At 49.9% G+C, this 15,781-nt stretch overlaps 1 protein-coding gene across 1 annotated transcript; it reads left to right on the plus strand.

The window, feature by feature from the left end:
• The first annotated feature begins 5,444 nt into the window (after positions 1–5,444).
• On the plus strand, positions 5,445–14,419 carry LOC131082088 (interferon-induced very large GTPase 1-like). Its single transcript, XM_058021664.1, has 2 exons — positions 5,445–5,625; positions 6,856–14,419. Exon 2 carries the CDS (start codon positions 6,858–6,860, stop codon positions 14,184–14,186), a length of 7,329 nt encoding a protein of 2,442 aa, XP_057877647.1. The 5' UTR covers positions 5,445–5,625; positions 6,856–6,857; the 3' UTR covers positions 14,187–14,419.
• Positions 14,420–15,781: the final 1,362 nt, after the last annotated feature.

Below are 15,781 nucleotides of genomic sequence, written 5' to 3' on the forward strand. Positions count from 1 at the left end.
ATGAAATAAATATTAAAATGAATAATAAATATGAAATTATATTATATGGAAATTTAAAAGGTCATTACAAACAGCACAAAATAATTTGCAAAAGCCAATATAATAGCGAAAGCCAACAACTACACCTTCCCCCTTGTCCCCAGAGTGAAGATGATGTCCCTGTGGATGTCCCAGAGCCTGTGGGAGCAGAGGAGATGCTGTGTGAGGACAAAGCAGCTGGAACTGAGCAACACATGCAGGAACAGTGCTGGAGGAGCCCCGAGATCACTGCGACCCCCCAAAAATGCAGAGCCTGCCCAGTGCAGGAATTGATAAGAACAGCAGAACCTTAGAAGGAAAATTCAATCCACGAGGCTGGGCAGTTACCCCAAGCAGATGGAAAGCAGTCCCAGAACTGATCTTGTGTGAAATAGGGGGTCACAAACACAAAGACACTCATTGGAGTGCTGAAAAACTTTTAAAACGTTTGCAAAAATCTATATTTGGGTCTAAAATGGCTCAGATTGTGCAACCAAGGATCCAACAAAGTGTAGTTTGTTAAAGAAACAGCACTAACAAGGCTAACAAAATAATGCTGGGAGCCATAAAACCTGGAAATGTTCTGGGTGAACATTGGCAGATTGATTTTACTGAATTGCCCAGACAAGGGGGGGTATAAATCCAGAACTATAAAGTTCTGGTGGATTCCTTCTCTGGGTGGCCAGAAACCTTCCCTTGTCACACCAACCCGGTTAGGGAACTGACTAAAGCACTGTCAAATCAAATAAATACAAAAAAGCAAAAATACAATAAATCAAAAATTGGGGGTAACTTTGGGAGTGCCATCAGACACAGATTCCCATGTTATTGCAGAAGTGATACAACAACTTAGGAAAGCCTTGGGAATAGCTTGGGATCTTCACACTCCTTACAGGCCCCAGGCTAGTGGCAAAGCGGAGTGAGTGAATTATGCAATCAAATTGCAATTGGGTAAAAAGTGTCAGGAAAGCTCCTTGACCTGGGTCCAAGCCTTACCTGGTGCTCTACTTCAAAGCAGAATTCAGCCGTGGGGCACCAGCAAAATCAGCCCCTGTGAGCTGCTCTGTGGTCGACCCTACCAAGTGCCACACTCCAGGAAACACACTTGTTAAAAAGCAGAGGTTGATTTGAATAATTACCTCATTTCTCTCAGTAAAACCTTTCAGGATTTGCAGTGGTTGGACACACCAGGGCACGAGTTCCAACCAGGAGATTGGGTCTGTTTGAATGACTGGGGAACTGCTGCACTCCAACCAAAGTGGAAGGGACCTTTCCAAGCACTGCTGACAACTTTTACTGCGTTGAAACGGCACAAAGTAAAATTTTGGATACCTTGTTCCAGAATTAAAAGGGCCTAAGCCCCTTGGGAAGAAGTCAAGAGCTTGTCACGAGCTGTTTTACAAAACCAAATGGCACTAGACCTTGTTTTAGCATCACAAGGAGGAACATAGACTGTAATTAACTCCAGTTGCTGTGTATTCACTGACCAAAAACCACTGTAGAGTGTCTACAGATGTCCAGGAAATCTGGAAACGACCCCAAATTTCAAAACCAACAGCTCCTGGCGATTTGAAGAAATCTGGACCAAATGTCCTTCATGGATACCCAGCTGGACCTGGTGAAACATCTGTTTATAATCACCACCTTAATAATTGCTGTATGGTTTTAGCCAGCATCAAGATTCAGTGTTGCAGCTGTTTTAATGCCTTACACTCTGAAAGGAAATAAAAATCTTAAGAGACTGGTTCCCTAAAGAACTCAGAATAATGAAGAGGAGGGATTTGATATGGACAGGAGAACAGCACAGCCTTGGAGAAACAGATAAAGGATGTAACTCAGGCAAACAGAAGTCATGAAAATTGGGAGCAGGATACCAGCTCAGCTGTGCAAGGCTGACAAAGCAGAAGTTGTGCAAACCAAGGATATTTCCCTTACTCAAAAGTGGGGGTCAAGGAACACGCCCCTAAAAAGGACATGGAATTTTAAAGACAGACCCCCAGGAACCACATAAGGACTCCTGGTAAGGGGTGTGACCGTGTAAAATAAAGTCAAGTATGCAGGGATAGATAATGAATATGCAATCAGTTGTATGATAAAAGCTTTGTTCATCCAACACTGTCAGACTTGATTAGAAGAAGTATCCCCCAAATGACCAGTGCTGCAATAAAGAATGGCAGACACGTCCCATGCTGCACGTTGAACAACAATTTTTAATCCTTTTCTTCTTTTTTTCCTTCTCTAAAAGAAAAAAGTTGGAAAAGACTTCCAACACCCTCAAGTTCACATCTCACCAAAAAACTTTCACTCCCAACCAGGCAGCAGCAGTTTCACTTTCACACTGCTGCAGAAAATCACAAGATTTCCAGGAAAGCAGTAATTGCTAAATCACTGCTCCTATAAAAAGGGGAAGAGCTCCCTCCAAAGGAGCCAGATCTGGGTGGGCTGTGCTGGAATTCACTGAGCAGGGAGAAGGGAGGGAGAAGGTAGGAGATGGGGATGGGGATGGGGATGGGGATGGGGCATCGGGATGGGGATGGAGATGGGGATGAGGATGATGATGGGGATGGAGATGGGGATGGAGATGGGGATGGGGATGGGGAATGGGGATGGAGATGGGGATGGGGAATGGGGATGGGGATGGAGATGGGGAATGGGGATGGAGATGGGGATGGGGATAAGGATGGGGATGGAGAATGGGTGTGGGGATGGGGATATGGGGATGGGGATATAGGGATATGGGGATATGGGGATGGGAAATGGGGATGGGAAGGAGAATGGGGATGGGGAATGGGGATGGGATGGGGATGAGGATGTGTATGGGGAATGGGGATGGAGAATGACTATGGGGATACGGGCATGGGGATATGGGGATATGGGGATATGGGGATGGGTGATGGGGAATGGGAATGGGGAATGGGGATGTGGATGGGGCTGAGGATGGGGAATGGGGATGGGGCTGAGGATGGGGATGGGGAATGGGATGGAGAATGGGACGGGGAATGGGAATGGGAATGGGAATGGGAATGGGAATGGGAATGGGAATGGGAATGGGGATGGGGATGAGGATGGAGATGGGGCTGAGGATGGGGAATGGGGATGGGGAATAGGATGGGGATGGAGATGGGAATAGGAATGGGGATGGGAAATGGGGAATGGGGATTGGGGATGAGCTGCGGGGATGGGGATGAGCTGCGGGGCTCGGAGCCGGGAGCAGGTGGGAGCGGGATCTTGTTGCTCTCCTGCCTCCTGTTCCCTGTGCTTTGCCAGGGCTGGGGAGGTGGCAGGGCAGGAGCAGAGGGGGCTGAGGGCAGCGGGCGGGCGCTGTGCGCTCCGAGCGTGGGCTGCAGGAAGCCGCCTTTGGTGGCACCGCTTTGGGCAGCTCGGGGGAGCCGTGTGCGCTGCGGGGGCTGAGCTGGGAGGGCCCCGGGCTCAGAGCGGTGGGAGCGGAGCGGCGGGGGAAGGAGGAGGGATGCGGGGATGCAGGGGCACAGGGAAGGCTGCAGAGGCGCACAGGCTGTCCCGAGAGCCGGCAGCGGGGCTGGCCGGGCACAGATGGCGAGCGGAGCCCCTTCCCTGCCGCCAGCCCGTGCCCGGCCGGGAAACGCTCCCCGCAGGCGGGGCCGGCCCTGCCCGGCCCGGGCACCCCCAGCCCCGCGGCGGGGCCGGATGGCTGCGCTCCCCTGAGGGCAGGAGCCGGGGGGATCATTCCTTTTCCTGCCCCTGCAGGGAGGGTGGGATTCTCCTCTCTTACACTCTAAGCATCACCACCCCGAGCGCTCCGGTCCCTGGGACAGCCCCACAAAGGCAGCAGTGTTCCCAGAGCCCCTTTCCCTGGGCCAGGGCTGCGGAAAACACTCCCGGGGGGCTGTTCCTGTGAAACGGGGTGCAGGCATTCCCATGGTAGGTCCTGGTGCCAGCCTTGCTGCCTCCCTCCTTTGCTTCCAAGGAGGAACTCGGTCCCTAGTTATGCCCTGAATGTGCTCAGTGCCTCTCTGTGAGCACTGACACAGTCTCATGGGGCTTTTCCCTATTCCTGAAGCACTGGGAAGCCGTGCAGGGACTGCCAAGGGTGCCTGGGGTCAGGTTCAGGGTATGGCTGGGCTGGAGTTAATGTTGTCCAGTGTCACAGACACATTTTATGAAAAATCCTTTCCTTAGGATTTTTTCTCTTGAGAAGTTGAGAAGACTCAGAGGAAAAGAAAACCAATAATTATCTGCTGCTGTGGAATGCAACAGTTGCATCTTTGATTGGTCTCATGTGGTTGTTTCTAATTAATGGCCAATCCCAGTCAGCTGGCTCAGACTGTCTGGTCAGTCACAAGATTTTATTATCATTCCATTTTCCTTCCTTTCCCTGCAAGCCTTCTCATGAAATCCTTTCTTCTATTCTTTTAGTATAGTTTTAATATAATATATATCATAAAATAATAAATAAGCCTTCTGAAACAGGGAGTCAAGAGTCTCATCTCTTCCCATGTCAGGGCTGCCTGCAAACCACCACAGTCCAGGGCAGCCTCTGGCTCCTGAGACTGAACCAGCGCTGGCAGTGCTCCATTTGGAGAGAATGTGGGAGAGGACAGGGCTGGGACAAGCGGCTCAAGTGGACAAGCTCCAGCAGTGACCCTGAGCCAGCAGTTCCCTTCCTGAGCAGCCATCCTGCACTGAGGCTCTGCTGCCCAGGGAGCAGCTGGACATGTGCCCAAAGAAAACAGTTGGTGTCTGAAATCCCTCCTGTGCTCTGCCAGCACACCCAGCTTTCCTCTGCTGCTGAACTGCCCTTATCTCAAGACAGCAGCTTTTCCTGTTTCTGCTGTCCCCATCCTGCTGGTGGAGCACAGGAGCTGCTGGGGGGGCTCAGGGCCTGCTGGGATCCAAGCCCAGCGCTGCTTCTCCCCCTCTCCAGGTCCCTGAGCTTCCCCCCAGCAGCAGCTGCGTGATGTGGGCAGGGGTGGGACAGGGCCCTGCTGCCCCACTGGCTGTGCTGTTCCCCTGGCTCTGCCCCCTCCTCACCTTATCTGCTGCCCCCACAGCACAGATGTTCCCTGCACAGCCTCTCACCCATCAGCACCTCCAAGCCCTTCTCCTCAGGGCTGCTCTCAATCCATTCTCTTCCCAGCTTGTGTCTGGGCCTGGAATTGCCCCGACCCAGGGGCAGCACCTGCACTTGGCCTTGGTGACCTTCAGGGGCTTTGCTCTGTCCCACCTCTCCAGCATGTCCAGCTTCCTTCTGGTGGGGGAACATGGATGTAGGTCCCAGGTGAAACCCTGCTCTGGTCACCTCCCCAGAAGAGCCCTGAGGAGTCTTTGCTGCCTGGACAATCCCCAGTGAACAAAAAGGGTTGGCCTGCAGTGCTCCCTGGAATGAATCCTCACTGCTCATGGGTTGCCTTGTTCTGACTGTCTGCTCTTCTCCTTTATGTTTTGGGGCCTCTCCTTCCTGCTGCTCTTCCTCCTGAGTTCTCAAGGGGTTTTCATCTTCTTCTCCACACCCACCGTGTACCCCAGGCCAGCCCCTGCTGCTGTGCTGTGTCCCCTGAGCTGGGGCCCTCGGCTGCCGGTGTCTGCTGGGAAGCCAAGGCTGGGAGCAACGGGAGCATCTGCTGTGAGGTGGGTGAGGGGAATCAGAGCCTATAGCCCTTGCACAGATTGCCCAAATCTGCAGGGATTCCTGAGGGAAAGCTGCCCCTGAAGGCTCTGGAAGGGTGCCGGAGCCCAGTCCAAGTCCCTGGGATCAATTCCTGTGCTGGTAAGAGTGCAGAGGCCTTGGTGGGACAGAAGCTGAATGCTCAGATGGGATTTTTGTAAGGAATAAATCTCTCCAGTATCCAAGGGAACTGAGACTGGGACAATTCTTGGAGTTGTGTGAAAGAGTCAAAACCCCAAAGGTTTAAAGGCAGGTGTCCAGTTGAAGGTTTGCAGGCACTTTTCCTCCTGTCACCAGACATTTTGAACTTGGTGGCTCTGTGGTGGCTGAAGCCAAGATGGCCACCAATGGGCACTTTGGCTGATGAGATCCTCTGTGCTAACAAGCAGCAGATCACAGAGGGCACCTCTCTGAGATGGGTCCCAGCATCTCCAGTCTCTCCTGATGAGCCACCAGGATGTCCCAGGCACAGCTGTGGGCAGGGACAAGGTGGATTTCCCCCTGCACTGGGGTGGGCCCCTGAGGGTGCCAGGAAGCAGCTCCTGGGAAAAGGCCGGAGAGAGGCGAGGGAGGGGCTGCGCTGGCAGCTGGAGCAGGACCACAGCTCAGAGCCCCTGGGGGGCATGGGGGGAGTGTGTCTGGGGAGTGTGGGGTGCCCATGGGGGGAGTGTGTGAGCGCTGCCTCGGGGTGCTGGGAGCAGCAGGCTGGGCCAGGCAGTGAGCAGGGCAGCCGTGGGCTGGGCAGAGGGTGCAGGATGCAGGCAGGGCTGTTGGATGGGCAGAGGGGCTGTGCCAGTGCTCCAGGGAGCCAGGAATGGCCCCGGCTGTCTGCACTTGTGGATGGAGGAGTTGTGCTGGGAGGATGTGGGTGATGGTGAAGGCAGCACCTTGTCCAGGGCAGGCTGTGTGGCTGAGGGAGTCTGTGTGTATGTCTGTGCTTGTGTCTCTGTGTGTCATTGCTGTCTCTGGGATACAGACTCAGCTTCAGCATTGGTCCTGCAAACAGGAAAGTGACGGGCACACGGGCACATCCAGGGTGCTACGAAGGAGACCCTGGCTCTTGTGTCATTCCACACCAGGCTCCAGCAGCCTGGTGGGAGCAATCCTCAGGGCGGCAGCTGCTGCAGAGCCTCTGCCAGGAGCCTGGGGCCTACGACAAAACCTTAGGGAAAGTCTCTGTTCTTCCTCCACAGCCATGGCTTCGCAGGAGGACACACAGGAGGAGGATTCAAAGGCCCAGCTCCTGGCAGAGGCATTTGAGAAGGAAGGACTGGATGATGGATACTGGCTGCCCAAAGTGACACAGATCCTGGGAATCAAGTGCCGAGAAGCCCTGCAACATCTGGAATATAAAGATTACCTCAGGCTGGAGTGTGAGGTACAGCACCCCTGGGAGAAAAAGGCACTCCAGAAACTCCTGAACATAAGAGATGACAAAACGTGCGAGGAGATGCAAAAGCATAACTCAGAGAAAGCAAAGCAAAGACAAGAAGTGGCCATCCAAGCTCTGAAGGATCTGACAGAAATGCTCAACAGCCACAGTCACAGCCAGGATGCTCTGAGGGAGAAAGCAGAGACTCTGTGGCAAGCCATGGAGATTCCCAAAGAGTTCTGGCCAGCACCAAAGAAACCCTTGGTGGATATGCTAGAGAGCATCCAGAAGCAGCTGGAGCAGCAGGAGCAGTCAGCAGGCAGTGGGAAGAACATCCCTGACACGGAAGTGCTGAGGTGGGCATCAGGGGGACTGGCCCTGCAGGGCATCTACAGAACCAGCAGACCTGAAGATGCGCTGGCAAAGCGAGAGCAGCTCCTCAGGGTTCCTGAGGGGTTCCAACTTGCTGGTCCAGAGCAAGGATCGCTGCTTGAGAGGAAGGAGTTCTCCTCCTCTGCAGCAGAATCCACTTTCACCAAGTCCATGGAGCAGCTGGGCTTCAGCATGAGCGTTTCTGCCAAATCCTCATTCTGGGGGATTAATCTGGGAGGGAGTGTAGATCACAGCAGCTCCTTGCAGTCACAGCACACCCACCAGTCCCACTCGGAGCAGAGCTACTTTTGCATCACCAAGTACCAGTACATCCCTCTGGCCTCCTGCTACTTCCAAAGGCATCAGCTTTGCCTCTCGGATGCGGCTCTGCGGGAGCTGCAAGACATGGAGCAGCTTTTGAGCTTCAGTCAGGAAGAATACAAGCCCACCTTGGTGAAGATGTGTGAGAGCTTCTTCAGGAGGTTTGGGTCCCACATAAACCAGGGTCCCCTCCACTTTGGGGGGATATTCTGGTGGAAGGCATCTACAGAAGGATTCCGAGCTGAGCAGCGGGAAGAGGTGAAGCGACAAACGTCTGAAGCACTGAACAGCTTTGTTGGAGCCAGCTGGGCTGGCTTCGGGGCCAGTGTAGAAGGGACCCTGGATGTTTCCAAATCCAGCTCAAAGGCTTCTGTCCTGGGGAGAGACAGAGAGAGTTCTCATACAGCAATTCAGCTCTATGTGCTCAACACAGGGGGCCCAGCAGACACATCTTCCCTTCCACAGTGGAAAACGGGGCTTGTGTCTGATAACACAATGTGGTGCGTTATCGACCGTGGCTTTGAGCTGATCCCAGTGTGGGATGTCATCCTGCACAATCACTGCAAGGATTTTAAATCCGTAGATCAGATGAGCAGAGCCCTCAGGGCTGGGTACAAATCACTGACGAATCAGAGCGTTGGCACTGTTTTTGGAGAGGAACTGGGAAGTGCAGTGCAAGAGGCCAGAGATTTCATGGCAACTGTGAAAGCCTGGGAGGTGACCAAACTGGATGAAAAGAAGCTGCTCATGCTGATGGATCTTAAAGATGATCTGAATACAAAAACCAAAAACCCCAGTGTGTGGATCAACGTGTGCCTGTCAGACAAAGCCCTGCAGGACTTCCTGGTCAACACCATGCGGAGATGCCAGGAGTCACCTCCAGAAAACACCACCTCTATCAAGGCAATGTTGAGGAGTCTCCTGAATCCTCATATCTACTCTGTCAAGGACTTCCCTGAGGCTTCCTTCATTATGCAATGGGTCTTCCAGACTGAGCACCCACTTCCCAGATCTCCCAAAGTCTCTGAGCTTCAAGAGCTCATCAAAACACTGCAGCAAATGCAGGAGCACATCCATGCTGTCACCTACGCACCAGGAAGCTCTGCTTCTGATGTTCATGAAGCAAAGATAGAAGCCACCCAGACCAGCAGCCTGGCAATTTATTCCTTACTCCAGTCTCTCCAGGAACAGGCTCAGAAGGACATGGAGCTTTTGGTGCTCTTGATTGTGACGAGCACAGGATACCAGGTGGAAAGCAGCACTTTCCAGCACCTCCTTGGACACCCAGAAATTCACTACATGGCCAAGGAAATGGAAGTGGCACATGCGGAGTACGTGAACCTGAAGGAGCAAGATGCCGACAGAGCTGAGGCCTTCCTCCTGCTGACAGGTCTGACTGTGACACCTGAAAGTCAAAAGCTGTCCCCTGAGCAAAAGAGGGAGCATTTGGTTTTCATGGAAGATCACATGAAAGGCTTGTGGTCCACACGGATAAAGAATCTCCTCCAAAAGCACAGTGGAGATGAAGACTGGGAGAGGCTGGAACATGACTTGGACTCTTTGATCAGTGGTTGCTTGGATGACAAATGGGATGAACAGAGGATGCAGAACATACTCAGAGACCTGGATGACACTCTTCCAACACCTGAGTTCTCCAGTCAGTCCCAGTCCAAGTCAGACAGCAGCAAATCCAAAGAAAATGAAGCCATTTCAAACCAGGATTTCCTCCAGCTGCTCAAGCGCCTTGGACTGGAAAGTCACTATCCAAGGAAAATGGGGATGGGAGATTTCCGCACCATCTGCAAGACATCTCTGCAGGACAGTCAGCCCAGCCAGGACACAGAACTGCCATTATACTTCTTGCAAAAGCTGTTAACCGTGGATTACCAGGTGAGGTACCTGACTTGCTGGGAAAGGAGAAATCCCGGCATTGTACCCATGCCACAAAGCAGAGAGCAAGAACTCCAACAATCAGATTCCTTTGAAAACTTTCTTGATAAGCTGATGGAAGCAGCTCCTATATGTGCAAGCAGGGACAACCATGTGCACCCTATGGACCTGCAGATGGCCATTTTCCATTGTGCTGATGACTTCCTGAGACAGACCCTGGCAACCAAGCTGGCGTTCTGCCAACTGGCGCTGCCTCTGCTGGTGCCCAACCCGAGCACTTCACGCATCGAGTTCCCATTCTACACTTTCAGCCAAATCCAAAGGAGCTGGAAAGAGGTGGACAAGTCAGGAAAGCAGGCCCAAACAAAGAGTTTCAGCAACAAACTCATCTTTCAGGCACACACACCCATCGTGTCCTTCATCCGCATTGGCAGCTCGGCCTGCTATTCCAAGTCCCAGATCCTCAATGCTCTGCTCAGCAAACACAAACACGACACTTTCTTCCACCGCCACTGCAGAGGCAGCACCAGAGAGCGTTTGCTGATGGAAGGGCTGGTGGAGATCGCCTGGTACTGCCCTGGTGGAAGCCCCAATGACACCTTTGAGTGCTGCGTGGCTTTCTGTAACCTGCATGGAGATGCCAGGGATCACGGAGCACAGCTGCAGTTCCTGAAGGAGATATCTGCCGTCAACGTGGCTCTTGTGTCTGATTGGGAGCACATGGACAACAGGGGGAAAAAGCTTCTGCAGGACCTGTGGCAGTCACAAAGGCCTTTCATTTGTCTTCTCACAGAAAAAGAGAACGTTGCAGGTGGACAAGCAAACAAAAACATAACAATAGGGATCAAGAACAGAAATGAAGCGGAAATGATGGACCAACTGACCAAGACAATTGGGGATCTCCTGGAAGGTTCTAATCCATGTTTTAGCCTGGAGGCCTGCGTGGACAAAGCTCGCAAGCACGGATTCATAGTGGATGCAGATCGAGATGCGTGTGTGACAGCCAAAGCAAAGGCAAAGGACCTGGTGGAGCTTCTCAAGAAAGAGAAGCTGTCTGAGATCAAATCCAAGCTGCTGCCACTTCAAGGAAAACTGTGGTACCAGTGGTGCCAAAAGGACAAAGAACTCACTCGCTTGCAGGAGAAGAGGAACAAGAGCATTGAGCATCATCGGAGCCAAATTGAATATGAGAAGAAAGCAATAAGAAGAAAGCAACTTGACCAAGCTTTCCCTCTCAACGCGCTGACGAAATCATTCCTTGGCTTTCTCCAGGCCCAGCCAGCAGATACCAAGAAATACTTCCTGCAGTGGATGAAGGTCTTTATGGACGAGCTGTCTTGTGGTCGCCTTGAAGAACTGAGGAGGGACTATCACAAGTTATGGTCTGAAATCCTATCAAGAAAGAAAAGCAAGAAAAAAACCAGTGGCAATAATGAGTTGCTGAGTCGCTTGGATGCCCTCTCTGATGAAATCAACGATTCATCCATCGGCCTGGAGCACCTTTTGAGGGAGGTAGGGCAGATTTATGAAGCTCTGGAATTACTGAACTGCGAGAAAGACAATTTTGTCAAACTGGTGAAAATTGCAGCAGATCTGATAGTTTCAGGGCACTCCGTGGAGCTAATGGATGGGGACTCTTCTTACCTGCCCTTGCGCTGGGTGGGAGCAATCTTTGACAGCTTAATTGAGAGGCTGGGGGACAAACGAGTGTTTGTGCTCTCCGTGCTCGGCATCCAGAGCACAGGCAAGTCCACCCTGCTGAATGCCATGTTTGGTCTGCAGTTCAACGTCAGCGCAGGGAGATGCACCCGCGGAGCCTTCATGCAGCTCATCCCAGTGGGCGAGGAGCTGCAGCAAGACTTGGGCTTTGATTTTGTGCTGGTGGTTGACACAGAGGGACTTCGTGCCATCGAGATGTCCAATAAACACTCTCTGAACCATGACAATGAGCTGGCCACCTTTGTCATTGGTGTTGGCAACTTGACTGTGATCAATATCTTTGGAGAAAATCCATCAGAAATGCAGGATGTTCTCCAGATTGCTGTGCAGGCTTTCCTGAGGATGAAGAAAGTCAATCTTTCCCCAAGCTGCCTCTTTGTCCACCAAAACGTGGGAGAAGCAACTGCCAAGGAGCAGAACATGGAAGGACAAAGGCGTTTGCAAGAAAAGCTGGATGAAATGACTGTGGTAGCTGCTCAGCAGGAATTCTGTGATGTCTCCTCCTTCAGTGATGTCATTGGCTTTGATGTGAACACCCACATTCACTACTTTGCTCACCTGTGGGAAGGAAACCCCCCAATGGCACCACCCAACCCCAAGTACAGCCAGAATGTCCAGCAACTCAAGAGCAAAATCCTCCAGGCTGCCAAGAAGCAGTCACAGCGCAGCATTTTGAGGTTCTCGAGCCTGAAAGATCGAATTGGTGACCTCTGGAATGCTTTGCTGAATGAAAACTTTGTTTTCAGCTTCAAGAATTCTCTGGAGATTGCTGTGTACAGGAGACTGGAAACTGCCTTTAGTCAGTGGACCTGGAGGCTGAGGAGTCACATCTTAGATGTACAGATGAGACTTGACAACAAAATTCGGAATGGGGACTTGCAGAATGTCACCAGACAGCACCTTGAAGGGCTGGTGCAAGAGACAAGTGATGCCATTGAGAAAGAAGTGGAAAAGTATTTCAGGGAGGACAAAGACCGTGAGACACTGGTCCAGTGGAAATCAAGCACGGAGCTGAAGCTGAAAGAACTGAAAGAGACTCTTCTTCATGAAACAAAAAAGAAATGTGAGAATCTTATTGAGCTACAGAAGGAGCAGAGGAAACTGGATGCAAGGAAGTTGCAGTATGAAGATGAGCTTCTGAGAAGGAGTCGGGAACTGGCTGTGACTCTAAAAGGGAAGAGCATCAGTGAGAGAGAACTGAAGGACAACTTCACTCTTGTCTGGACCCAGTGGATTGCCGAAGTCTCCCGTGCTGCTCGTCCTCTGGAACGGGTGGATATTGATGCAGAAATTGAAGATGTCCTTGTAGAGCACTTTAAGGAGCCGGGTTTCCATGCACGGATCAGGTCATTTGCCAGAGGCAGAGGGTTTTCTTTTGATCCTGAGAAACACATCATGAAGAAAAAGTATTTAGGCTTTATCTCAGATCCCAGGAGCATTTCCAATGCTGATGCGATCAACTTTCAGTGCATCACAGACAACATCATAGCATGTGTTAAGGAAAACATTGCTAAGAAGGAAGAGGAGAAACGCGATTACAGTCGAAATTTTATTCATGAAATACTCAGTGAAGTACAGAAAGGTGTGAACTCTGTCCCCAGCAATAGGAAATGTAGTTTTAACAGAGATTACAGCATAGATTTGTCTCTGTATCTGTGCACAATGGCAGCAGAAAGGTTTAAAACTATGCACGAAGCATTCCGAAAGGCAAATGACCCAGTTGTGTACCTGAACAGCAAGAGAGAAGATTTCTTCCAATGTTTCCAGATTTCCTGCCAAGGAGCCACTTCTGTCACAACTTTTGCTGGTTTCCTTTGTCACAGGATTGATTCACCTCTTTACCAGGCAGTCTGTAAGAGGACAGCTAAAGCCATCGCTGAGGACATGCAGGGCAAATTCCCAGATTTCCAGGGTAACAGAGCCAATCTGGAAGTTTGCATCCTGAGATACCTGGCAGAACAGGAAAATTTTGAGTATTTCAAGGAGTACCTTTGGTTTCCCAAACAGTTTTGTCAGAGTTACATTGAGACACGAGTGAGGAGTCACTGTTTAAATGGGAGTAGGAGGCTGAGGATGTTTTTAGATTCCTCCCTTGATATTCTCTATAAAAACATCCTTTCAGCTGTTTCTTTATCAACCCAAACTGTCAAGGACAGAAAAGACAGAGAAGACAAAGTCTCTCTCTGGTTGGATGAATTTTGCAGGGAACTAACAGAGGTGATCAACTTGCCCAGAAGTGACCTGAAGGGCATTGAGCACCAGGAGGTCACAGACATTGAGTTCCTGAGCAGTGCCATGACAAAAGCTCTGGATGACCTGAGGGAAAAGATCAGGAAAGAATTGGCTGGGGCTGACCTGAGCTTGTTTCCAAGGCAGCCTCACACCATCCTGGCAGAGCATTTTTCAGGGTGCTGGGCACAGTGTCCCTTTTGTGGGGCTGTCTGCACAAACACCATGCAGAATCATGATGGAGACCATCAGGTGGTCTTCCATCGCCCAGAAGCTTTGAAGGGATCTACATGGTGGAAAGTTTCCCCTGGCATTGAGTATAATACACATGAACTGATCATTGATATTTGTTCCAGCCTTGTTGCAAGTGACTGCAGATTCAGATTTGGTGGTGGCCCATGGATCCCTTACAAAACATACCGTAATGCTGGACCTCCTGTTTCCACTTGGAACATTCTTCCTGATTCTTCCATGCAGGCGTACTGGAAATGGTTTGTGTCTCATTTCAGGACACAGCTGGAAGCTTTGTACAATGGGAAATTTCAGGGCAAAGGAGAAATCCCTGAGGGGTGGCTGAGAGTTACCAAGCAGGAAGCACTGTCTGAGCTGGAGAAGCGTTAGGCCACGTCTGTGGGGAGGAAGAACCACAACAGCTTTATAGTTTAGGAGAACTTTGTACCAGGCTCTCAACAAAATGCAGTTACAATGATGACGCTCTCAAACCATGTTCACCTAATGGCATCAAAATTTCCCAAATTTGGTGAAATAAGGCAAGTTATTGTGGCCCTTGCTCAGCAATGCCTCACTTCATGAGAAAGCCAAATTGCTCTTGCCTTCTTGCCTGATCTTCTTAAAGCACCTTCTGAACCTCATGAATTAGAAATTCTTGTTTCATTAGCAATGGAATTTTGTGCTGAGTTTCAATACCAGGGAGATCCCCAATTAAATGTTACCCACCATTATCCTGTGTACAGAAACTCAAAGTTGTGGTGCAATTGTACTACCCCAGTGCCCTTTAGGGTGAAATGGCAGACCTAGATGAGTCCCCACAGCAGTTGCCAAAAAGATATTAGCTCATTTGTTTAAAATGGCCATAGCAAGCATTGGACAGTTTGCTATGGTAACAGCTAATGTTAAAAAAAGTCATCAAGAGAAAACATAGAGAAAAAGGATTAACCCAGCATTATTAAGAAAACTGTAATTGCAATTTCAAACCCTAGAGCCCTGCAAAATGAGTTACATCAGCTTTATTTCTACCTCAATTCCGTCAGGTGAGGCATTAAAACAATTAAACTAATTGTGGTGTTGGCTGAGCAAAGAAGTCAATACTACTTCCATTGCAATTAGTAATTTGATGACAGATGTTAGTGCTGTCAAAATGCAACCTTACAGAACAGAGCTGCCATGGATCTTCCTTTACTGGCACGTAAACATAGTTGGGAGGATTTGGAAGGACTGTGTTGTATGGACTTGTCTGACCATTCAGAGTCCATCCACAAACAACTTCAAAAACTGAGAGATTGTACAAATCAAACGAAAACAAATGATAGATCATAGTTAGATGCCTTGTTTGAAGGATGAGTTTTACAACTTAGACAAAAGAACTTGGCCAAATAGGTTTACACATGTTAATTGTTATCATAGCAATGTTAGTAGTAGTGCCTTGTGTACTTCACCGTGCATGAAAAATGATGAACAAGGCCATCAAAAAAGTTTTTTCTATCCAAGAGAGAGGGGAAATGTGAGAAATAGATTAGTGGAGAGTTCTCAAGGCCTGACAAAAGACCCACACAGTAAGCATCTGCATGCAAACTTTGAGATAAGAAATGCTGACTTAGGAATGCCATAGAATAAGACAGATATAGTTGAGAGAGAAATAGAGCTAGAAAAAAGTTTTGAAAGATGGCCTTGCAAATAAGATTAGATACTTTAGAGAAACAGAACAATAAACAATACATTGTAAGAGCACCCATGACAGGTAGTTTTAAATAATTGGCTTTAAGGCATCTACAGCATGGTGTAGCAAAAACTAATAAGGCAAGAAGCATTTATAATGTTTTTTAATTAAGAAAAAGTCAGATTCTAATCGTGATAGCATGAATTGTAACATCTGTACTGTCTCATCCTTCATATGAGACTGAAAAATAGAATGAAAACTTTTTAAAACGCCGCTCAGTTGCCCCATTCTCTGGGTGAGAGAAGGGTCAATATCTGAT

This window comes from Melospiza georgiana, chromosome 3 (assembly GCF_028018845.1).
Source record: "Melospiza georgiana isolate bMelGeo1 chromosome 3, bMelGeo1.pri, whole genome shotgun sequence".
NCBI lineage: Eukaryota > Metazoa > Chordata > Aves > Passeriformes > Passerellidae > Melospiza > Melospiza georgiana.

What these genes read in the sequence shown, in the direction of transcription:
- LOC131082088 (XM_058021664.1), top strand. Translation starts at nt 6,858, where the DNA reads ATGGCTTCGCAGGAGGACACACAGGAGGAGGATTCAAAGGCCCAGCTC.